Source organism: Ipomoea nil, unplaced genomic scaffold (assembly GCF_001879475.1).
Source record: "Ipomoea nil cultivar Tokyo-kokei standard unplaced genomic scaffold, Asagao_1.1 scaffold0805, whole genome shotgun sequence".
NCBI classification, from domain to species: domain Eukaryota; kingdom Viridiplantae; phylum Streptophyta; class Magnoliopsida; order Solanales; family Convolvulaceae; genus Ipomoea; species Ipomoea nil.
This window is the reverse complement of record NW_017617233.1, coordinates 2,200,059-2,224,828: the sequence shown is the minus strand read 5'-3', so window position 1 is coordinate 2,224,828 and position 24,770 is coordinate 2,200,059. Positions and strand designations below refer to the sequence as shown.

The 24,770-nt window shown below is 45.0% G+C and overlaps 2 protein-coding genes and 1 long non-coding RNA gene across 3 annotated transcripts; 1 reads left to right on the top strand and 2 right to left on the bottom strand.

The window, feature by feature from the left end:
- Positions 1-219: 219 nt before the first annotated feature.
- LOC109177678 (protein indeterminate-domain 2) lies at positions 220-3,438 on the bottom strand. Its single transcript, XM_019327107.1, has 4 exons — positions 2,594-3,438; positions 2,090-2,486; positions 1,761-1,996; positions 220-1,312 (listed from the first exon to the last, which is right to left on the bottom strand). The coding sequence occupies exons 1-4, from the start codon at positions 2,721-2,723 to the stop codon at positions 522-524; spliced, it is 1,554 nt and encodes a 517-aa protein (XP_019182652.1). The 5' UTR covers positions 2,724-3,438; the 3' UTR covers positions 220-521.
- A 15,016-nt stretch (positions 3,439-18,454) lies between these two features.
- LOC109177685 lies at positions 18,455-20,686 on the bottom strand. The gene is made up of 5 exons (XR_002053615.1): positions 20,589-20,686; positions 20,284-20,380; positions 20,034-20,105; positions 18,947-19,019; positions 18,455-18,745 (listed from the first exon to the last, which is right to left on the bottom strand). It is a non-coding gene; the product is annotated as an uncharacterized LOC109177685 (long non-coding RNA).
- Positions 20,687-22,027: 1,341 nt separating this feature from the next.
- On the top strand, positions 22,028-24,379 carry LOC109177683. The gene is made up of 3 exons (XM_019327111.1): positions 22,028-22,602; positions 22,673-23,011; positions 23,781-24,379. The coding sequence occupies exons 1-3, from the start codon at positions 22,312-22,314 to the stop codon at positions 24,261-24,263; spliced, it is 1,113 nt and encodes a 370-aa protein (XP_019182656.1). The 5' UTR covers positions 22,028-22,311; the 3' UTR covers positions 24,264-24,379.
- Positions 24,380-24,770: the final 391 nt, after the last annotated feature.

Here is a 24,770-nt window from a genome sequence, read left to right as displayed (position 1 = left end):
GGGATGAATATTAGGCAGCTTCTTCTCTAGTTCTCCTCCCCTCTTCTCTCTTCTGCAAAAGTCTGCAACCTTAATAAATGTGAAGCTGGTAGGACAGCAGACACAAACAAGAAAAGTATGCGAGTACGGACTGCATTTAAGTCTTCAACAAGACAGCAATGTCCGGTTGTGCATATATATATATATATATATATATATATATAGTAAAAAACACAGGAGTTCAGATTGACACTTCTTCTTGCAACTCTTGACTATTTCTACTGGTACAAAAAACAATTCTAGTTACAGTGGCATCCAAAATGGTGAACATTTCCCACAAAAATTTCACTCATATATAGTTTGTTTTTTATTGATTAGTACATCACAGCCAAATTGCAGCTTCATTTATGAGAGACCCTTTGCTTCTTGGAGATTAAAACAGCAAAGATCTGTCTCTTCTTAGAGATAGTTGAACAGTGTTAAAAGGGCTATCCTGGCAATGGCTATCAATGGGTAATGTACACAACCCGTCTTGACCAAAACTACGAGCTTCTCCCGGTGTCCTTGCCAGTGAAATCGCTACTCCCGAATGACCCTGCTGCAGCAGCCATGTCGAGATTTCCACCGATCGAAGTCATTAGAGCAGATAAACCGGATGTTGGGGTGCCATTAACCGCCATTCCTAACCCGAGAAGGTCGAGAGTGGGATACTTGGGACCAAAAACGGATGGGGTTCCGAGCATGAGTTCTTTTAGACCAGAACCCCCGTCGCATGGGAGTCCAAGCCCGAGGCCTGCTGCCAACGAAGCCCCATCTGTGTCGATAAGTTGCCTCCTCCCTCTGAACTCGTGGTCGGGGTTAGAAGACGAAGTTGTAGAGGACATAATATCGAGCCCCCTCAACAACGACGAATTTGACGAGGCTGCACCCATCTGAGCAGCCTTTTGTAGCAATGCTGTTGCAGACATAGCGGGTTGGGGCGCTGGAGCATACTGCCTTCGTTCTTGACCGAAAATCGAAGAACCGTGGCTCATGGCAAGGCAGAGAGATATCGGTTCGGTAGACAAAGGGGGGCCTATTTCGGGCACCCTCTCTGCAGCCATGGGTCGAAATAAGTCGGGAAATCCAGACGTTTGAGGTTGCAAACTCCCCGGGGCAGTCGTTGAAGCAAACAAGCTCGCGAATACACTGCCACTCACTTTACTGCTCGAGCTGCTACTACTGCTACAGCTCCCAGTTAAGCTCGTTATCACAGTCGTTTCTTCTACTACTTGTTTAGGCATCGATCCACTTGGGTTTGGGTTTGGATTTGGATTGGTACTCCCCGGCAACTCTGCATAATTAGCGAGGATTAAATAAAGAAGCAAAGAGAGTTTATCATCTTTTCTCATTAAAGAACTTTATATGCTGTAAAGGAGAATCACTGATAGACCCTCTTTTCCACTTCCACCTATCTTTGCTCAATAAGATCTAAAACTTGTTGCTTTACCAAAAGGCTTCATCCATTGAGTTTCCACTTTAAATTTGTCATTCAGATCTCTGCTCTCTTTACTTAAAACCCTATTTCTTGCATTTAATTCTTGATTACTGCCCTAGTCAGTTTGTCTAACAAGTGAACACAAAAGAACAAGAATTGGATATTATCATATTAGATGTATAGAATATACAGTTTATGGTACATAAACTTCAAGATCAATATCCATATGAACAATTAGCTAGTAAAAATGGGGAAAATTACAAAACTTAGACAGCAAAAATCCGAACTTTAACTCAGAAAGTACCTGGAGTTTTGACAGTTGGAACAGAGGGTATGATGGTGGTGGCCGGAGGAACAACTGGTGGTGGCGGTGGCGGTGGCGGTGAAGGTTGTTGGGCCGGTGGGGACTGTGGCGGTGGCGGCGGTGATGCAGGCTTAGGCTCCTCTTCACAACTTGGAGCCATAACTTCATCTTGAGCTTTAGCACTCTCTTCTGCTAATACATCACAAAAGGCCCTGTGTGTAATGAAGCTATCACGCCTGGAAATGAACAAGAAAACCATTATAGCAAAGAATTTTACTTTTGAGGGGGGAAAAAAAAAGAGTAATTGGGAAGGAGAATGAAGGATTTGCCTTGAGAAAAGAGTGCCACAATCACATCTATACTCTTTGGTGCCACAGATTTTGGAATGAGCCTTTAAATCAGACTGAACCGCATACTTCTTGGAGCACTTGTCGCATTTCCATTTCTTCTCGCCGTGTTTCCGGCAGAAATGTTTCTTGATTCCGGTGAGATCGCCCAAAGCTCTTGAAGGATGATGATGCACGCATGTCGGCTCCGGGCACACATACACTCGTTTCTTCACCTCCGTGCTCGACCTTTGCCTTAGCTTCCATGGCAGATTGTGACCCCTTCTGTGAAGCTGCAAATTCTGGTCTCTCTGAAACCCTTTGTTGCAGATTTCGCACACAAATCTGTTCGTAGCTAACAGAGTCTTAGGCGATAACGCAATAACCTCCGCATCAGGATCTGGAAGATCGAAAATCACAAAAACAACTTTTCATTTTTCCTCTTTTTTTTTGCTTAAATTAAGATTTTTTTTTTTTTGTTTTCTGGTTCCAACCTATATATGTTACCTGGCATTCCGGGAAGATTTCGTTTTTTCTTGCTGGTTGCTTTCGGCGGCGGCGCTGCTTGGTTCTCGGAGGAAGAAACGCTGGCTTCGCCGGACCCGGGGGAGTCGTTCTTATCGGCGTCAGTCCGCATATCTATGGAGTAGTTTGTGGTTCTTTAATTTGTAGCGGCTAAAAGGGGAAAATCATACGCATATCGTTGGCCAAAGTTGAAGATATGAACTTTCCGGCTAGGGTTCCGATTGCAGCTAGCTTTCTGCGCTCGCAACCAGCTCCGATCAAGTTCTGACCGCAACCCAGATACTAAACCAAGCTACTTAGCAAAACCCTGTTTCGTAATCAGCTATGGAGAACAAAATTACCAGTCACCGGAAAACATTCCCCGGCGGTTCAGCTCAGCTTAACACCGTCGGAAAAAAACAAGTCCGAAAATTTCCAGCTTTACCCAAATGGGTTTCTAGCAAAAGTGAGATTCAGCTAAAATTCCAAGGCACCGAAAGTCCAGTTATCCCTACCGCTTCTATAGAACTTCTCAGTCGCCGGAACCCCGGACCCGTTCTTGATCTTCCGGCGAAGTTTTTCAAGAACCCACCGGTTTTGGGCTGCTCGAAAATCTAGAGAGAGAGAGAGAGGAGAAACTAGAGAGAGAACTGAGGGACAGCAAGCTAGCAAAGTCCTTTGATTTGGGTGCTAATTCACTCTACTTTTTCAGAGCCTAAGAAAAAAAAAATTTCCGACATAATCAAAAAATTACGAGGTAATTAAAGGAGAGATTAGAGTTATAAAAACGGCAATTAAAGATGAAAGCTCTCACCGGTCGGGCAGAGGTTTCCGAAATCGGCAGTTTCCGGAGCTGTCATACATGTGCTTTACGAGTTAAGAAAGTCAAACCACTTTCGTTTGATGCTCTCGCCAATCACGGCATGACACGTGCCGGTAGTTTACTGGCCTTAAACTCCTCCGATATTTTTATCAACAACCAAGTACTGCTATATTGCTATGTATTATAGAACTATATAGATCCATAACAATAATAACTTTGGAAAATATAAATATAATGAATTTAACCTAAACCTTTTTTTTTGGGGGGGAATATTTTGTGAGGATTAATGGGAAGTGGTTGTAGTTAATTAGGTAAAGGGGCGAAATATTTACAATCAATTATGTCAAGCTAAATTAAAATTAAGGGTATTTGGTGTATGTATATTAAACTCTAAGAATAACGGTCAAATAGATTATCAAACTGTACATCATAATGCAATTAGGTCACTAAACCTTAAAAACTACAATGAATCCCTAAACTAACATGATGGGGATTATTCCCCGAACACCGTACCTATATGGTGGTTCGATAGTGGCGCCCCATGTATGCGGGATGAGCCCGACCCGACCGCAACCGACCTAAGCTTGCACCTTCCCGACCTTAGTTTGCCTACCGAGCTTCTCTACGGGCCACACTCGTAAGCAGCATCGCAACACTTGCACGCCGACCTACTTAGGTCGTGATTGACCTACTGATGCTTTTCGACATAGCGTAGTGCGCTCAGGAATATTAGGGCATGTGGCCTTGGCCCCTTGGACACCGATTATTCTATAATAGTTAAAACTGAGGCCAATGATCCTCGATGGTTCAATGATTTAGAAGTTACATTTAAAACTTGCTTTCAGCGGTAGGTTATGGATTTAAACTATACCTTTTAAATATTCACAATTTGTATATTACGAACATACAATGTCAATATATGTAATTGATTACCTTGTTTTGTATTCACAAGTTCCTTTCAAATACTATCGTCACACAATATTAACATATTAGGATTTGATGACCCTGTATTGCATTCACAAATTCCCTTCTACATTTGTTATGTGTGTTAACTTAGAAACACAATTTATATTTTAAAAGTTTAGAATTTTAATACTAAAAATATACAATTTATACGTTGTTTAAGACCAGGGTCCACCTTGCAAGGTGAACCCTGGTCCATGACCATGGTATAACAACTCATTATAAGCATCCTGGGTCTTGGGTTGAGTTTGGCTCATTGTGTATAAAGTGTCTAGTTCATTTTTATGTTGACACTCGAAATTAAATTGAAACAGTTTTTTTTTCAAGAACAATTAGAATATAATATGATGAAATTAAAAAACTTGGATTATAAAATAAAATTAAAAATTAAAAAATAAAATTTAAAAAAAAAAAAAAAAAAAAAAAGGAAGAGATTAGTACCAAACTTCCCCTCGTCCTAACCCTAAAACAATCCACCACCTACCAAATAGGTATGCAGTATGCTCACCTTGCTCCACAAGCTTTTTCGTTTTCTTTTTTCTTTTTTCTCCAAAAAAAGAGGGGGCCTAGCATGAAATTTGGCAATTTGCTGTACTGGGATGACAGGATGGTGAAATGACTTGTATTTAATATGCTCTAAATAAATGGTTTTAACTTTTAACCTTTGCAATTATTATTTAAAAAAAAAAAAACCTACATCTATTAATTAAAAGTGTGCATATGGTAAACTTAGCAAACTATAAAGATGTAAATTGAATTATAAAAATTATGTACAACAGATTCGATCAAAAGAGTATTGATAATAATTAAATTTGTGATTATTTAAATACAATAATTATGTGTTACCATTAGGTCACTTGTTTCGGGAGTTTGTCATAAATTTTTAGAGCATTTCCAATATGGAAATTGTTATTGATTTTTACAGAGTTAATGCTTATGTGGATAAGAGAGGAAAAAGAGAAAAGAAAATGAATTGTTGTAGGAGATCTTTAGTTTTTGTTCGAAAAGTGGGATCCACCAAAAAAGCAAAAAAGTTCTTAGGTGTGCGTGAGGCGCGCCCAACCAGACATATGCACTCCACGCGCCCACTAGACGCGTTAATATATATATATATATATATATATATATATATATATATATATATTGTTTTTCAGATTTTTTTTTCTTTTTTTTTTGTCCTTTACTTTCATTTTTTTTTCTTATTCATACCTGTGAAAATTTTTCAAAAATTATAACTATTGGAGATTCTCTTTTAAGTCACTGGGAGTTTGCCATAAATTTTTAATCCTTAATCTTTTGTAATATTGTGTACTTTTTTGTTGCATTATAGTTTTAGTCTGCCCACTTTACTCTCTCTCTCTATTTGTCACTGTCACTGTCTCTATCTCCCCTTTCATTTCCAACTTTGTGTAGATGTGCATGTAACAAGATAGTGTTATTGACTTCCCATTCCAATAAAGAGGCTCATAACTCAAAAGGATTAAAAGTTTTTTTTTTTTTTAAATGTTCCTTTTAGGAATGGCGAATCAGGATCTCTTGCTTTCATGTGAGTTTTCTCTTGCGTCTCTCATCAAAGAATTGGCCTGTCTTAAGGTAGAATATTACTATTTTAGAATTTTAATTAGTGTGTAGAGCTATTGTTTGAAGAAAATAATGTTAGGTAAATCTTATAAAATAGCATTTGTGAGTCAATCATATATAAAAGAGTTTTTAACCGCTCATGGTGCTTTAGTTTAGAAAATTAAAACATGTTGATACTGCTAATTTTACGTAAGCAATATAAAATACACGGGACCAATTAAAGCAAGTAAAATCTTTATTGATCACGGTAAAGGCCCTAAGTACAATCTACTTGGTTGCTCTGAGTACCGACTGAGTGCGATCGGGACTCTCTAATAACAGCCTATCGATCGTCCAAAGGTCCCTTACACTGTAGCTACTGTGGGTATTTATAGCCGCTATGCCGGGGACAAGATTCCAGCCGCTCGGCATGTCTTCCACGTAGCCACCACGTGTCATCCTCCCGGGTGCCCTGCCTGCCGATGTGAAGAGCCGCCACGTGTCCTTCGTTAGCTCTTTCGTCCAAGGGCCACCGCTCGGTGGTCGACACCGTCGCTCGGGCAATTCCGGTCGGTCTACGACCGGGTTCTTCTCGTGGAGCCCGACCTGTTACCTGCAAAGACAAGGAGAAAGAGACAAAGACACCTCGGTCGTGGTGAAGCTATGTCGGTCGGGATATTCCCTACCAAGAGCCCCCCAGCCCGGGCCTTTTTGATCAGTCGGGAAAAAACGGGACGGGGTGAAGAAGCCCAACCGTCAGGCATTAGACCGACCGGCCAGCTGTCATTCCCTCCTAAGCCACGTGTCGGCCTCTGCCGGCCTCGGCGATCCCATCCGTCGCCTCGGATTCAGCGCGGGTCGTGTCAGGCAAGTTGGCCCATTTCCCGCCTAAATGCCCTCCTATAAATAGGCTGTTGAGGCCCTCATTTGAACTTTCCTCACTCTTTCGCATCAGTCGGTATCCTCTAAGAATCCCGAGCAGAGCATCTCAGCAAGGCGATCAAGCAAAGCAAAACTTCAGATCTTCCTCCAAGCTTCCTCACTCGGTAAGCTCTTAGCTCTTTGTTTACTCTTTACTTAGCATAGAAGTAGGATAGCACTAACTTCGAGCTAACTCCCCGAACCCTGCACTAACTCCCGACCGACCTTTAGGTAGAATTATGTCGGACTCGGATAGTCAAAACGCCTCGATCGCGGGCTATGACGAGGAGGTCGAACGTATCAGCGACGAGGAAGTGGACATTATGTCCTACACTCCCGAAGCCAGCCCCCGAGCAACGCCAGCCCCCGATCGGGCCGTCGAGCATAACAGCACCTCAAGCTCCTCCGGGACGTCGAGCTCTAGCTCCAGCGGGTCGGGGAGCTCCAGTGAAGAAGAGGAAGAGAGAACCACGTCAAGCAGGCGGGGTTCTCCGACCGAGGGCGTTAGGGAAACGCCTACCCGGGTGGTTGGGGACCACCCGGAAGCTGCTCCTCGAGGGGGTGATCGAGAAAATACCCCCGAGCAGACCGAAGAAGACCCGGCCGGGCCGGCCACACCAGCCGTCGAGCTCGAATTCTTGAACAGCGAGAGTGTCGAGCAAGAGATGAGCCTGCTGACCAAAGGCGAAGCAGCTCGGATTGCTGAAATACTCCGGGGGCGGGTAGAATTCGACACGAGCCGGCAGCTGAGAAACGTGATAGACAGGCATCGGGGCAAGTGGATCGGGATGCACTACGACTCCCTGATGGCCCCGATCGCCATTCCCTTCACCCCCCTTCTGAACGCCTTCTTGGCTTATTACCGGGTCGCCCCAGCCCAGATCTGCCCGAACGCACATCGGATCCTCGCCTGCTTCCCGCAGATATGCACTCGGCACGAGGCCGAGTGCACGATGGAGTTGTTCAACTTCATCTATCAGATCAAGGTTCTCCCGGACCGCTACGGGGGTGGGTTCCTGATGCTGCAGTCCCGAGCAGATATGTGCTCCATCAAAGGCCTGCCCGGGAACAACAAGGGGTGGAAGAACAGAATTTTCTCCATCAAATACGACCCCTGGATCCTCCCGGTCGACCGCGCTTGGAGCAGCCACTTCAGAAAGCAAGTGGTGCCGGTCGAGACGAAAGCGCTGAGGGACACGGTCAGCCGGATTTCGAGCGAGGTGCACGAATACACAATCTTCCGGACGGCTGAAAGTCTCGCAGCCGCCAAGCTCCCGCCCCCCACGTACGAGCTGCCGGAGAAATACCTGCCCGTTCCGATGGGCGTGACGGTTGCCAAGCCGTCAAAACGGAAGAAGAAAGGTTCATCTCGAGCCGTTCCTCCCGACCTAGCTTCATTTTTTTTCGATCAAACTAACTTTGCTTTTCTATTGCAGCCATGGCAGAATTCGGCGATGAAGACACCGCCCTTCCCCCGCCCACGAAGATCTCCCTCGGCGGGAAGAAGAAGGCCAAGACCAAGGCAGCCGAGGAAAAGGAGATTCCCACTGCCCGACCCCTAAGTGCCTCGACCGTGTCGACGGGCGAGGGCTTCATCGTCGAACAGCCCGACGTTTTGGTCACCCGGGTGGAGGTCGCCCGGGGCAAGGAGAAGGTCGCCGACCATGGCGCGACCGAGGTGGGCAGCCTGAAGCGGCGCCGTGAGCAGCACAGCCCGAGCCCTTCGGTCGGGCGAGAGAGGGAGTCTACGTCCGTGCTGGCACGGATCGGCAACGCCGCGCCCGCTCGAGCGGATCTGGGGAAGATGACCCCGACCCAGGTGGCTGAACGGATCGGCCACGACCTGGCCGAGGTGAGTTTCCCAACTTATAACCTTTCTTTGTCCAAGTATCTTTGACCGGGCTAACCCTGGATATCCTTTTGTACTGCAGATCTCCCGGGCGACCCAGCTTCTTCAGGGTCAAGCTATGCTGGCCGAGGAGGCTGATCACCACAAGAAGACGGCCGCTCGTCGTCTAAAGGAGATCAAGGAGCTCCAGGCCGAGCTGGAGAAGACGCAGAAGGCCCTGAAGAAGGGTGACGAGGAACGGGTCCTCGCCGAGAAGGTCGCCAGTCGGGCGATTGGAGAGGCCAAGGAGCTGAAGGCCCAGCTCGAGAATCCGAGTGAGCTGGCACGGGCGGCCTTCAAGGACAAGGACTTGGGCTCGGCCTTCCTCACTGAAGCCCGGGGAACAGCGATCGGTGAAGAGCTGATCGTCTCGTTCGGCCGCTGGGGTTTTACGGCCGGGAAGCGGAAGATGCTTGAACGAGTCCGCACGCGGTTGGAGCAAGCTTTGGATGGGGAGGACCTTCAGCTGGTCCTCTCGGTCTTGCTTCCAGACCTAGCCGATCCCGGTCCCTCTCCCTTCGCCCCGAAAGCCAAGACGTCCGAGCCCGGGGCATCGTCGGCGGCCCCTTCGAGCGGGAAGGAAGCAGCTGCGGGAGCTCGGGAGGCGAAGAAGTAGGCTAGGCTTGTCTCCCCTTTTTTGTAATGACGATTGATCGGGAGCCCGGTCCCGAATTGTACCGGGCGCCTTTTGTCGATTAATAATATTTATTTTTGCTCGATTGCCTTTTGTCGATTGCGTCGTTCGTCTCTTATCTTCTTGCTTTTCATTTTTCACACACTGATCATAATCACTCGACCACTTGGCCTTTAGACCCGGTCTCGCAATACTTGATCCGCTCAACGCCCGATCTTACGACCTTATGGCCTGGTCGTGCGTTCGATGTTTCGACTTCAAAACTGGCCCACCGATCAGGTTTACCCAATCTCCAGGCCTTTGTCGAAAAAATTTTCAAGCCTCTACGGTCGGAATGTAACCGAGCGACGGGCCGAGAACAAGCAAGCCTCTACGGTCGAAATATAACCGAGCGACGGGCCGAGAACAAGCAAGCCTCTACGGTCGGAATGTAACCGAGCGACGGGCCGAGAACAAGCAAGCCTCTACGGTCGGAATATAACCGAGCGACGGGCCGAGAACAAGCAAGCCTCTACGGTCGGAATATAACCGAGCGACGGGCCTTGTACCATACTTCCTGCCCCCACACTATTGTGCGCTCGAGGCACGAGTGGGTGCGATAGTGGACAGAAGTTGGACGGATCGGGGAATAATGCTGAGAGCTCCTGGCTTCCCCGATCGGTGGCGTGACTTGAGTGTCCGCCTATGTGGAGCGCGTTTTGACCGGTCGACAGATGTCGCCCGATCGATTGAATGTTGAACTGATCCGCTCATGACGAGGGTGAAAGAAAATAACCGATCGTGCCGCCGCCTACAAACGGTCGAGCAATCATCGATTGTATATACATTAAACTTTCCCGCTCGCAGGCGGTTGAACTAATTTTACAACCATAAAATTTACATAAAAATGACGACCGGGACTAACTCGCAGGTCCAGCCCCCACTTCGTCTAAAAATACAAAAAATAGGCTAATGCCTAAAAAGAACGAGGTGCTCGGAATTCCAAGTCCCCTCTATTAGCCGACCCGTCGTTGTCTCTAGTCGGTATGTTCCCGGCCGGATGACAGCGTTGATGATGTACGGCCCTTCCCAGTTCTGAGCTAGCTTTCCCCCTTCTAAAGGTTGACTGGCCTCCCTTCGTCGTAAAACATAATCTCCGACTTGAAAATAACGAGGGTTGACCCGAACGTCCTTCGAGCTTTTGACGCGCTTCTGGTACTCGGCCATACGCCGAGCGGCTAGCTCTCTTTTTTCTTCGACCGTATCGAGATCCACAGCCATGGCATGTTCATTGTCCTCCGCGTTGTAGGTTCTCTCTCGATCGGTCGGGATCCAAGCCTCGATCGGGAGTCGGGCTTCAGCTCCGTAAACCAGGGCGAAAGGGGTCTCCAAAGTAGCTTCCCTCGGGGTCGTCCGATAAGTCCATAAGACATATGGCAACTCATCGGCCCAACTACGACCGGCCGAGTGTAACTTCTTTTTCAGACCTTCCAAAATCGTCCGGTTAGCATTTTCCACTTGTCCATTTCCCTGCGGGTAAGCGACCGACGACCGGACATGGGTCGTCCCGATCGTGGCCAAGAAATTCTGAAAATATTGGCTCACAAATTGGCGACCGTTATCGCTGATGAGATGTACGGGCACGCCAAAACGGGAAACGACATTGCGCCAAAGGAAGCGAGCACACTGCTGAGATGTAATCGTGGCTAAGGGCTCGGCTTCTATCCATTTAGAGAAGTAATCAACGGCGACGATCACGAACCTTCTCCGACCGGACAGCTGAGGAAAGGGGCCCAAGATGTCTACCCCCCACCTTGCGAAAGGAATTGCGGTCGTGACTGGCTGGTAGAAGGTTGCCGGTCGTCCAGGCATCCGGGCGTACAGTTGGCACGTCTCACATTCCCGAGCTAACTTTTCACAGTCTAGCTGGAGGGACGGCCAATAGTACCCGATCAGCATGATACGACGGGCCAGGGATCGACCTCCCTGATGTGAGGAGCAGATTCCCGAATGCAGCTCCTTCATGACTAACTCGGCCTCGAACGCGGTCAAGCAACGCATAAGGGGGCCTCCATACGATCGCCGATAGAGACGACCGTTCACGACTTGGAACCTCGGGGCTCTGAGCTTGGCTTTTCGAGCACGTTGCGGGTCGTCTGGGAGTCGACCGTGCTCGAGGTACCCCTTCAGATCGGTGATCCAACTATCTTCCACCGGTTGGATTGGATTGACCGGCAGGCGATGGATGCTGTGTTTGGGGATCACCAAGATCCGAGCTATCTTCGACATGTGTTCCGGGGCGTCTTGGGCCAATTTGGACAAGATATCCGCATCGGCGTTATCCAATCGGGGTATATGTCGGACGGTATACCCCCGGAACTGAGCGAGCTTTTCCATGGCAAGGTCTCGGTACAACTGCAAACGCTCACCATTGACTTCATAATCTCCGAGATATATTCAGCCCCCAAGTCCCGAGCGCAGAATCTGTTTGGGCTCGGATATATTCAGCCCCCAAGTCCCGAGCGCATTGCAAGCCATTTACAAATGCTTCATACTCGGCTTCGTTGTTGGTTGGGTGGAACTGATACATGAGAGCAAAATAAACTTTGAATCCTTCTGGGCTCGTGATCACTACTCCTCCCCCTGCTCCTTTTTTGCTACTCGACCCATCAGTAGCCAGCGACCACCACTCGGCCTCGGGATCTGCAACCTCGGGGGGTCGAGTATCCCGGGCGGTGCATTCGACCAAGAAGTCAGCAAGGGCTTGACCTTTGATAGCAGGTCTTGGTCGGTATTCGATCGCGTATTGGGTCAGCATTAACGCCCATTTGACTAGGCGACCTGATGATGAAGCAGTTCGGAGGACTGGCCCGATCGGCTAATCGGTCAACACGCGAATCGCTCGACCTTGGAAATAGGGAGCCAATTTCTTTGCAGCAATGTATAGGGCATAGACGACCTTCTCTAGCCGGGAATACCGGAGCTCGGGACCATGTAGCGCGTGGCTTACATAGTACACCGGTCGCTGGACCCCTTCCGGATCGGTTCGGCACAATACTGCACTGACTGCACGATCGGAGACGGCGAGGTACACGTCTAGCTCTTCTCCGAGCTCGGGCTTTGAGAGCACAATAGGTGACATGAGGTACTCCTTCAACTCATCAAAAGCTGCTCGGCACTCTTCGTCCCAGACGAACCCATTAACTTTTCGCAATACCTTGAAGAAAGGTAAAGCGCGCTCGGCTAACTTGGAGAGGAACCGGCTGAGGGCTGCCAACCGACCGGTCAATTGCTGGACCTCCCGAACGGTGGAAGGTGGTTGCATGTCCAGAATCGCTTTTACCTTGGCCGGGTTGGGCTCAATTCCTCTCTTGGTCATCATGTAGCCAAGGAACTTGCCGGTCTGAACCGCGAATGTGCACTTGGTCGGGTTCAGCCGTAACTGGTACTTCCTCATGATCTGGAAGCACTCCCGGAGGTCCCGAGTGTGGTCGGTTCGGTCACGACTCTTGACCAGCATGTCATCAATGTAGGCCTCCATCGTTCGGCCCAATAGATCGGCAAAGAGCATATTGACCATTCTCTGATAGGTCGCTCCTGCATTCCGGAGGCCGAACGGCATCACTCGGTAGCAATACAGCCCGTCCGGGGTTACGAAGGCTGTCTTGCTCTCGTCTTCATGGTGCATCATTATTTGGTGATATCCCTTGAAGGCATCCATGAAGCTCATCAAGTCGGCCCCGGCCGTCTCGTCAACCATCTGGTGAATGCTTGGTAGAGGATAAGGGTCGAGCGGACAGGCCTTGTTGAGGTCGGTGAAATCAATGCACATCCTCCAAGCTGGGGGCTTCGGAACAAGGACAATATTAGCCACCCACTCGGGATAGATCACCGGTCGGATGTGCTCGATCGCCGCCATCTTTTTGACTTCCTCCCTGACGAATTCGCGGCGATCGGAGGAGAGATGTCGTGTTTTCTGCACGACCGGCTTAGCTGCGGGATCGACGGCTAACTTGTGACAGATGACCGACCGATCGATCCCGGGCATGTCTTCGGGCCCCCACGCAAAGATATCAGCGTATTCCCGGAGTACAGCCAGGACTTCTGCCCGGAGCTCGGGGGTGAGGGCTCGGCCAATCTTAATTTTCCTGTCCGGGCGGTCCTCGGACAGGGGAACTTCTTCAATCTCTTCGGAAGGCTCAGGCTGCTCCTTCCGTTCCTTAGCCTCCTCCTTGGCTATGGTATTCACCCGGGATGACGGACCGGAGTCGCGTCTATTAACCGCTCGGGTGTAGCATTTCCGGGCGGATTGGACATCGCCGCGGACCACGCCGACCCCGTTGGGGGTAGGGAATTTCATGCACAGGTGGGGCATAGAAATTATCCCACCGATCTTCATAATGGCGGGTCGGCCCAAGATTATGTTGTGGACACAATGGAGGTTGACCACAACAAACTCCAGCTCCGTCTTGATCGACTTCGGAGGCGTGCCGATCTCTACGGGGAGCGTTATCTTTCCCTCGGGGTAGATCAAGGCCCCGGTAAATCCCGACAGTGGTACACCGACCGGAGTCAGCTCCTTCCTGTCGAGGCCCAGCTTCTCGAAGACGTCCAAGTAAAGGACGTTCACACTGCTGCCCGTGTCCACCATAACCCTTTGGACATCCGTCCCCTTGACATCGATCGTGACCACCAGCGCCTCCATGCCGTGGTCGCTGCTGCTAGGTTGGTCCTCAAGGGTGAAGGTTATGGGTTCCATCTTCTGTCTTTTCCCGGTCTCCCGAGAATCTACGATCGCGACCGGGCAGTTCGTCCTCGATCGAGATGCATCTTCTAGCCCGCCAAATATGACATGGATGGTGGGCTTGCCGGATGGTCGGCTGCCAGATGGGGGGTCGAGGTCCCGTCGGTCATCATGACGATCGTCTCTTCGGTCCTGACCCGACCGATCAGAGCGGTGATGAGATCGCCTGTGATCCCTCCGATCGGTATTCCTCTTGTTTTCCTCTCTCTTCCCCACACACTTGTCCAATTTTCCCAAATTGAGCAAATCTTCCAATAATTGGCGCAGGTGGGTGCACTCCTCGGTGTCATGCCCGGCGCATCGATGGTAAGCACAATGCTTACTCTTATCAGGGCCGTCTCGATCGGGATGGGGGAGTTTGATGAGATTGCAGGACTGGGCGTACTGCATGGCCTCCGCGGCGGATCGGTTCAAGGCCGTAAACTCGCCATGCCTGGTGCGGGGTCGGGGATTGTCATCTCCCGATCGATGTTCCGCCCGGCCGGCCGGTTTACGGGACGACGAGCCGACCTCCTGCAAGCGCTTAACGGCATTCGCCTCACCTGCATTGGCGTAATCAGTGACCCTTCGGAGGGCCTCCTCATATGTGGTCGGGGGGTGGAGGATAAAATCCTGGTACAGATACCCCGCCCGGAGGGAGATGTGAAGCATGTGAGTGGCGGTCGCATCATCCATGGGCTCGACCTCCCCGACCGCTGCTTTCCACTTGATGAGGAAGTCGGTCAAGCTTTCCCCTTCTAGCTGCTTGGCCTTTTCGAGATACATATAGGACTTCCTCACCACCTTGGAAGTGATGAACTTCCGCACAAACTTGATCGCCAGGGTCTCAAATTTGTCGATTGACCCCGGCTGCAGGGTTCGGAACCATTCTGCCGCCCGACCGGTGAGCGTTGAGTAGAAAGCCCTGCACATCACGGCGTCTGAAACGCCCTTCAGCATCATGTTGCTGAAAAAATCGTTCACATGAGCTTCAGGATCCGTCCGACCGTCGTAACTCTTCTCTCCCGAGACCTTTAAGTCGAGCGGGTAAGGTTGAGCCATTACCGCCGCTGTGAAAGGCGTCTGGTGGAGGGTCGATCGGTCGGTAGGGGGTGCTGCAGGGTACGCATTCCTGAGCTGCGCAACTTCAGCCTGGAGGTTGTAGAGCAATCCTCGGGTTTCGTTGAGCTCGGCGGCTTGAGCGGCTTGGGCTGTATCCCGAGCGCGTCGCCGTCGGTGTGATCTCGACCCGCTATACCCGGATGAAGCCTCCTGGCTGGCTTCCTGCATCTGTGCGTCTTCTAACCGGCGATCTGGATCTTGGGGTCCCAGTCTCTGCCGCATTTCCGGTCGAAGACGGTCAAAAGCTACCGCTCGGGCAACTTCCTCGGGATCCTCCGCTCGGGCAGGAGCTTCCTCTTCTTGCTGGGCCTGCGACGCCTCCATCGCAACAGCACCCCCCGACCCCAACCGCGAACGAGCCGAGCGTCGAGCCCGGGAAGTGGGCTGATGCTGCGGCTCTACTTGAGCGGCCGGGTATACTGGAGGGGCGGCGGCTGGAGCCGTGTACGCAGGTGTGTACGGCGCGTAACCGACCGGTGGTGTGTAATATACCGGCTGGCCTGGCCAATACCCGTATGGTGGAGGTGGGACCGGGTATGGATACTGACCGGGATAGACCATCTGAGGCATCGGTTGCTGATATTGCTGACCGGGCTGCTGGTACCCTGGTTGGATGTACTGCACCGGCTGTTGGGCGGCCGGGTATGCATTCGATGGATGCGGTGGCGAGAGGTTGAGGTTGAGGTCGACCGTTTGACCTTGCTGCTGGGTAGCATGGTGGTCGGATGAGCTCGCCGCATCCGCCTGGTCGTCGGCAAAGTTGTTGCGTGCCCACGGATACATGATTGGTGAAGAGACTGGGTGCTCGTCGAAACGTTGGTTTCTTGCACGGATCCCCACAGACGGCGCCAAAATGATACTGCTAATTTTACGTAAGCAATATAAAATACACGGGACCAATTAAAGCAAGTAAAATCTTTATTGATCACGGTAAAGGCCCTAAGTACAATCTACTTGGTTGCTCTGAGTACCGACTGAGTGCGATCGGGACTCTCTAATAACAGCCTATCGATCGTCCAAAGGTCCCTTACACTGTAGCTACTGTGGGTATTTATAGCCGCTATGCCGGGGACAAGATTCCAGCCGCTCGGCATGTCTTCCACGTAGCCACCACGTGTCATCCTCCCGGGTGCCCTGCCTGCCGATGTGAAGAGCCGCCACGTGTCCTTCGTTAGCTCTTTCGTCCAAGGGCCACCGCTCGGTGGTCGACACCGTCGCTCGGGCAATTCCGGTCGGTCTACGACCGGGTTCTTCTCGTGGAGCCCGACCTGTTACCTGCAAAGACAAGGAGAAAGAGACAAAGACACCTCGGTCGTGGTGAAGCTATGTCGGTCGGGATATTCCCTACCACATGTGTTTCATCCCAACTAAAAGTATAAATTCATAATTGGATACTTTTGATAGGCTCCAAACAATATGATCGTTTTTTTTTATGGGGTGACACAAGCATAAGCTCATAGTTGGATACTTTTGATTGGATCCAAACAACATGTGGACCATAGTTGGATTGCACATTTATGTTTATATATATTATATGTTCAACACAAAGAGTCTGGTAATTTCTTTCTTTCTCCCCGTTTTCACAAGTATGCTTTTACCCAAAAAAAAAAAAAAAATAGTATTAAGTAGATTTATGCAATTTCAACTCACTTAATCACTTTCAAATAATAATAAATATGTTTACTTATTTTAAAAAATAAGCCTTAGCAATGTGAGACACGAGAACAAGTACATTTGAAGGCTTACAAAATTTACAAGTCTTTCAATACAAGTTTCATTTAATTTTTAAAAATTATAATTTGGTCCTTCTTTTATTATTCATTATGAAATTTGATCTTATATTTTCAATTTCAATCAATATAATCCTCAATTGTTTAATCGTGTTAATCCCCCCAAGGTGTAAATTAGTCAATTTAGCCTCTCAAAAAAAATTATTGAAAATTGATATACAATAACATTTGATGAAATAAAGTAATAAACTAACTATTTCACACCTTAAAAGACTAAATTTACAACAAAATAAAACTGAAGATCACATTGGTTGAAACTGCAAATAAGTATCTAAATTTTATAATGGTCTACAATTTAAGGACATAAAAAATGAGATTAAAAGTTCTAATCCACCCCATTACTGGGTTGCGGATTACCTTAGACTAGTCATACTTTGACTTAGCTTTCTTAATAAATACAATTAGTCATTGCTTAACATATAAACCGGGCACCTTTAAAGATTGTATTCTTTTCTTTTTTTCCACGATTTGTATGATATTATCACCTATGTTTATGACCATAAGAAACATAAGTTGATAATTACGGAGTAGTTTCATATTAACATTGTTGATATGAAGTTTTCTCACACCGTCACATAGTCAAATAAAGCTCCTTTTTGTTTCATCCAAGTAACTCATTAAGTAAACAAATGTACTGTTGTTTTCATCTTCTTACCAAACAATTATGTTGATGTCCTTTCCTTCGCTGCATACTTTTTTTCTATAACCCAAATTTTTCAATTTCGCTAGAATATATATTAACAGCTATGAATCCACCCCAAGGTCCATGCAAGAAATAAATCTTGAATTGTCAAAGTGATTTCAAGTTTTACTATATACTCCTCAAGTTCCCAGTGAAGTTTGAACTCCCCACTTTATTGTTAAAAATAAGACTAAATTTTTTTCTTTAAAACACTCGTGATTCTTTAGAGTTTATAGAAGGTAGTATTTGTTTTAGATATATTATTTCAATCTTTTTTAACTCAAAGAATCCACCCCTTTAAAATGGTAATAAAAGTATATCACACTACATAGTAATCGATAAATAAGACTAAAATATACAGAAGAACAAAATCGGGCAACCACTTCACCACCCACTTTCACTTATTATGTAAACAAAATCGTTTTTTTTTTTTTTTTTTTGGATTTCTTTCCTGTCGGAGCAGCCGCCTCAGTATACAGCCTGTCTCTCATTGCGTGTTTGAACAGAAAATGAATAATAATGCCTAAAATATAAATTTAGCACCTATGTTATTTATCTTTTGTCAATTTCACCTATATATTTTCAATCTTTTTTTTTTTTTTGGAGAGTAACCTACATATTTTCAATCTAGTACTCGTCCAATTGACCAAATAAGGCATCATAGAAAACACATGTGAATTTTTTAAGATGGGAAGCATTTTGAAACATTTGACCACTACTTACAACCATGTCTTCCAAATTTCTATTTGCCCATAGCAAACAAATCCAACATTAGAAGAAATATTCTAATCTGGTTTGCCAGCATTATGAACTGTTATGAAGCTGTATGATCAGAACAAATAATCACTCAAAAAGGTTTCCAAATACTGTTCTAGCTTGTAGAAGAAAGATAAAAGAGGAAGAAGAAGAAAAAAACCATCAGCTTACAAGTCAGGCATATATGTTTTCTAGTTACAATGAAGACTGGAGCTTCTGTTCTTGGGTTCATGATGAGCTTTCACGATATATGCCTGCAATTACCAAAACATAAAATGGAACATGAGTAAATATGTAAAAAAGTATCCTCAACCAGAACCAAATAATTTAGATGTGGTAAGTGGTAACTCAGCTACAAATTGTATTAATGTAACAATGCCAAAACAAAGAAGCTTGACAGTAGATTCATGAGTATGTGTGTGTGTATATATTATGAGAAATAAATATAACTTTACATTATGGCATCTTTGCATAATGACGTGATCCTTTTTCAAGAAGCATAGTTTTATGATCTCATCGCCATATATCCTGCCATTTAAGAAAGTGGCTATATCAATCATCTGGTGATCTGAAAGACTCACACGATGCATTTACTGAATAAAAGAAAAGTTGAAGTATCTAAAATTGCCAAATAAATAGTAACAAGGGAAATGTCAGTCATTGCAGACATTGACCACTAAGCATCAATCCTATTTCTGAATTTAAAATTTTTATTTTTATCTTTCCATGTGAAATCATTACTTGTTTGCTTATATAAAGATATAATAACAAGCATGATGTAACACAAAAAGATAAACCTATAATGAGTGATATGCCCAAATGGGGTTGGATTTCATGTCCTGCAGTTACAACTTGAAGAACAACTAAAAGAACAAGCCGATGGCAAAAAGGGTATGGAAAGCACCTAAAAAGTATACACTGAAGAACAAAAACAGGAATGTGGTATTTTTTTTACCAAATATATATGAGCTAGTTTAAATATGTAAAGAAAATAAAGAAAGACATCAGTTAGCTTCTTCTTCCTGTTAGTGCACAGACATCACATCCCTTTCCCCTCATAAGCCTCTCAAAAAGTCAAAAATTATCTAACATTTATTTCATTTGAATTTAAAAAAACAACTATAAGTATACACCTTTCTCCGACATAAGGTCCTGTTTAGAAGCGTCCTCAAATTACCAACTAACAAAGATTCTTCCAGAATTCAATCAGTCATATTATGGAGCATTAGCCAGGCAACTCATGCTCAAAATTAACCATTGCCAAGCACTCAAGTTCCCTCAAATTACTCACATATTACACTCAAAGCATCTATGCCATCATTCTTCTTTCATGACACAGAGCACATCTCAAGTTAATTCAGAAGGGACACTTTCTTAACAATCATCAATTTCTCTTTTGCTACAAAGAGCTTAAACACTCCTGATCATCACACTATGAAATATGAATGTTTCTAATCAATAAGATTCCAAATTTTAACAGCATATATCAACATTCCTAATTAATAAACTGCCCAATTTTATTTGGGGCAGAGGGAACAATACCTTCCAGAGAACTCTGAAGCAGATCGAAACACCTTGTACAAACAAACCACAACAGCACAACCACCAGAATATCTAAAATACGTTAAGAATTCCAAATCCAACAATCTAGTATCGAATTAACATAATCAACATAATCTATTACCGAATTAACATAATCTATCCAGCATGGCTTACGAGAGCACCAGATCTACTTAGTTGATAATTGAGCTAGAGAGAAAAGAAAAGAAACATTGGTGATCATGGAGGATACTGAAGAGACATCGCTCCCACCAATCGAGCATGTAGAGACCAAAAGTAACATTGTATAGATAGATTTTCCGCTGAATCCAGTTCATCTCGTTGTCAATCTGTAGTTCAATCATTCCGAAGGAATGTTAGCAAAAATGTCATATTCATTCATAAAATCTGAGAAAAAAATGCAATTCCGTAAACCAATCTGATAACAAGTTCATAAAATCCATTAATCCAAGGAAAATGGAAATTCTCTACCACCAATCTGACAATTCGCCCTGTAAAGTTTATGAAGACAAAAATTCGAGAACATGAAATATGTACCTTAGAACTCTTATCAGGTCGACTCTAACCGTCAACTCTCGGGTCTTCAGATTTGCTGCGCTCCTCTCTCCGGAAAAGGAAATGTCAGTGACGAAACTGGAGGTATATATAGAGAATATATTCGGATCGAGTTCGGGAGGATATTTTAAAATCGGGTGACTTTTTAACCCGAAAATTGTGTTTCCGGATCAGACCCGACTCGTGAATTACCTAATCGCATTTGGTTCATGTGAAATTACCTTATGTAAATTTTTGAAATTGCATGATTAGCTTATAAATTTGGTTTGAATTTTGAAAATATAATATTAACTTGTTCGGAGAAATGTTATATTTTAGGTTTGTTGATTATTTTACAATAACTAAATAAATAAATAAACACATACGCCAAACATCTTGTGTTCAGATGGCATGCAGTGATTTTTTTCATGTAAAAGGTCATGAGATCGAGCTAGTTTTTTTTGCTTATCAGATTGTATATTATGTTAAAAAATTGTATTTTAATTTTATTGAACCAAATTGTCCTTACAATGTTAAGTATTTCATTAGTTAAAAATTAATTACTAAACCATCACTGCTGGAAATTACGGAATTTCCGACCACCTGAAAGTAATTTTAAATCAAGTCAAAAGTCTTGTTCCGATCACTTTTGGTATCCGGAAAATTTTTTATTACTATTTTCGACCACTTTTTACTTTCGACTTGATTTAAGATCACTTTCAGGTGGTCGATTGTATGTGACTTGACTACATTACTTATCAAAATAATTTACCTAATTATTAAGTACTATATCAAATGATAATGTGAATTCGGACCCCATACCATTTTTTGATTCCCCATAAATTTAGTTTATGTTGAATAATCTAATAGATTAATAGAAATGGAAAATAATGCAAAATATTATTACAAAAAAAAAAAAAAAAAAAAAAAAAACAATACTAAGCCCAATGAGTTTGAATAGTTAATACAATTATAAGATCAAATATTCAACTATGATATCAAGTGGCTTGTAGTCCATTGGTATCCGGTTGGCTCTTTATGTGGGATGTCTTAGGTAAAATATTCAACTATGATAATTTGTGTGCCGTCATTTTTACAAAGACATCATGTGTCAAATCTAATTGTTAGTGTGGAGGCTTCTTAATTCAATTCGAAAGTTGATGAACTTATTCATTCGAGAATATATCTAATTTTTTTGTTATGTATTATAAAAAATGTGCTTATTAATTTAAAAAGTTAAAATGTTTATGATAAAAAAATTTAATATCCATTATTTATACTAACATTTGACCAAAAAAATTTAATCATTGTGTTATTTAATTGTAATGAATATACTTCATGGCAAGAGTTTGATTGTCCAGTAATCACTATTCTACGTGTATGGTAAAATCTATTTTCAAATACTACTTAACACAATTACAATCATGTATAACATTTTTATTATTTGTTATGACATAGTAATATCTTTAGATTTATTTGTTTAGGACAGTTAAAAACGGTAACTAAATATCTAAAATGGTGCCCCATTAAGATGGCTAAAACAAAGGGGAACCTTACCTTGTCCTACTACCACTAAGCTTTCTCCTGCAACTACGAAATAGCTTAATCGTGTCATTCTTGAACAGCAGCCATGCGGCCCCATCTCGTGTCATCCATTTTTGTCTCAAATACCCCCCACACCTTAATCTAATCTGTGTTTGTCAGATTATCATACAGGGAAGATCAGATGAGGAAATTGTGTCCGAATTTCGACAGGGAAGATGGGCTGGAGACCATCCTGGAGGTGCCCATTCCGGACGAGATGTTTGCGAGTATGGGCAACAACGTCGCCGTCCGGTGGCAAACATTGTCGACGTGGATGAAGGCCCAGACTTCCGACAAGTGGTCGTCGCCGGTCATCGTCGCCCGTTACAACGAGATGAGCTTCCTCCTCTACACCGTCGGATCTCCCTTGATCCCCGTCCAAGTTCACTTGGACCCCTCCGCTCATCACCGCCCTGCCAAACATTCCTCCATTGTAAGTCCATTCATATCTTTACTTATACATTTATATATATATAGAGAGGCTGAAAATTTGCGGCGGACAGGAAGCGTCGACGGCGAAGTACATACTGACGCAATACATAGCGGCGACGGGAGGACAGGCGGCGATAAACGCGGTGCGGAGCATGTGCATTATAGGGCACATAAAGATTGGGACATCGGATTTTCATCAGGGCGACCAAAACGTGAAGACGAGGACGAACGAGGAGAGAGGTGGGTTCGTGCTTTGGCAGAAGAACCCTGACCTCTGGTGCCTGGAGTTGCTCATCTCAGGCTGCAAGGTTATCTCCGGGAGCAATGGCAAGTCTGTGTGGAGGCAATCCTCAAATCAACAGAGACCCATCAGCAAGGGGTCTCCCAGACCCCTCCGTAGATTCTTGCAGGTACGTATTTCTCATCTCCATTAACTATTAACCTAATGTTACAAGTTCAACTCCTAGTAACAGCGGTCTATTGACCTGCCAAAAGCTATAACTAATAGCAAAGACATAACTTTATTTTCTACGGTCATCACCTTTTCGAGAGTAATGTGCCGGGGACTTGGCCCTTTATTGGCCTCCGCCCAACAATTCCTTAGCCATATAATGCTGGATTTGGTCCTTACTGGCTTCTGCCCAAGAACCTTCTTGGTTTGAACTATTCAGTTATGTGTAACTTAGGCTGATTTGCCTACTAGTTAAGGCCGTGATTTACCCCGTGCACATTTTCGAATAGTGACTGAACTTGGTCCTTTTCTGCCCAACAACCTTCTTGGTTTGAGCTATTCACTTATGTGTAACCTAGGCTGATTTACCTGCTAGCTAAGGTCGTGATTTACCCCGTAAACATTTTTGAATAGTGACTGGACTTGGTCTTTATGGCTTCTGCCCGAGAACCTTATTGGTTTAAGTTATTCAGCTATATGTAACTTAGGCTGATTTGCCTACTAGCTAAGGCCGTGATTTATCCCGTGCACATTTTCAAATAGTGACTGGACTTGGTCCTTACTGGCTTCTGCCCAAGAACCTTCTTGGTTTAAGCTGGTTTGAGCTATTCAGCTATGTGTAACTTAGGCTGATTTGCCTGCTAGTTAAGACCGTGATTTACCCAGTGCACATTTTCGAATAGTGACTGTGAATTTGAATGCAAAAGGAATATGTGTGAATGTAATAGGGGCTTGATCCAAGATCCATAGCGAACCTGTTCATAGACGCAGTGTGCATAGGGGAAAAGATCATAAACGACGAAGACTGCTTCATCCTGAAGCTGGACACCCCGCAGTCTGCTCTGGAAGCACAGAGTGCCCAAAACTATGAAACAATCCACCACACCATCTGGGGATACTTCAGCCAGAGATCAGGGCTTTTGGTGAAGTTCGAAGATTCCAGGCTTCTGACTGTGAAATCCACCAGAGACGACGACGGAGTGTTCTGGGAAACCAGCAATGAATCTGTGATCGAAGAGTATAAGTATGTGGATGGTGTTAATATCGCCCACGGTGGTAGGACTTCTGTCACGGTTTTCAGATATGGAGAGCAATCGGCAAACCACAAGAGGGAGCTCCAAGAAACCTGGAAAATTGAAGAGGTTGACTTTAATGTTGATGGTTTGAATGCAGAGTTCTTCATGCCACCTACAGACTTTAACAAAGATTGATTCATTGATGGGGATCAACATTTTTTTTTTTTTTTGTATATACTCCCATCAAATCTAATAGACAGACACTCATTTTTGTTTTCCTTTTCGATTAAGATCATTCAATTCTTTAAACATTACACATTTATAGAGTTTCTTCTCTTTTGTTCAATGTGCCCACTTTTACTTTCAATTCACTAACACAATACATAACAGTCATAGGAGTAACACACACATACATATATATGCAGCAACTCAAACTAAATTGGTCAAACTGTTGACTTAATAACAGAAAAGTTACAAGTTCGATTCCAACGGAAATGACCTATTGATCTCCTTGGTTCAGGTCATAAGGCGGGGTTAGAGTACCCAATATAGGATGAAACGAACTACAAAATGTTATGAATCTTGAATGTGAAGAAAGAAAATCAAACACTCAGAATGCATAGTGTAGAGACAGTACTGGCCAGGTATTAACAGTAATAGCAATCAAGATGTTCAATAAAGCTTTGATTGACTACTTAAGAG

What these genes read in the sequence shown, in the direction of transcription:
- LOC109177678 (XM_019327107.1), bottom strand. Translation starts at nt 2,723, where the DNA reads ATGCGGACTGACGCCGATAAGAACGACTCCCCCGGGTCCGGCGAAGCC. An exon ending in AAATCTTCCCGGAATGCCAG is followed by an intron (nt 2,487 to 2,593) that starts GTAACATATATA and finishes TCGATCTTCCAG; the next exon opens with ATCCTGATGCGGAGGTTATT. An exon ending in TGTGGCACTCTTTTCTCAAG is followed by an intron (nt 1,997 to 2,089) that starts GCAAATCCTTCA and finishes GTTCATTTCCAG; the next exon opens with GCGTGATAGCTTCATTACAC.
- LOC109177683 (XM_019327111.1), top strand. Translation starts at nt 22,312, where the DNA reads ATGAGGAAATTGTGTCCGAATTTCGACAGGGAAGATGGGCTGGAGACC. An exon ending in CTGCCAAACATTCCTCCATT is followed by an intron (nt 22,603 to 22,672) that starts GTAAGTCCATTC and finishes TGCGGCGGACAG; the next exon opens with GAAGCGTCGACGGCGAAGTA. An exon ending in CCCTCCGTAGATTCTTGCAG is followed by an intron (nt 23,012 to 23,780) that starts GTACGTATTTCT and finishes TGAATGTAATAG; the next exon opens with GGGCTTGATCCAAGATCCAT.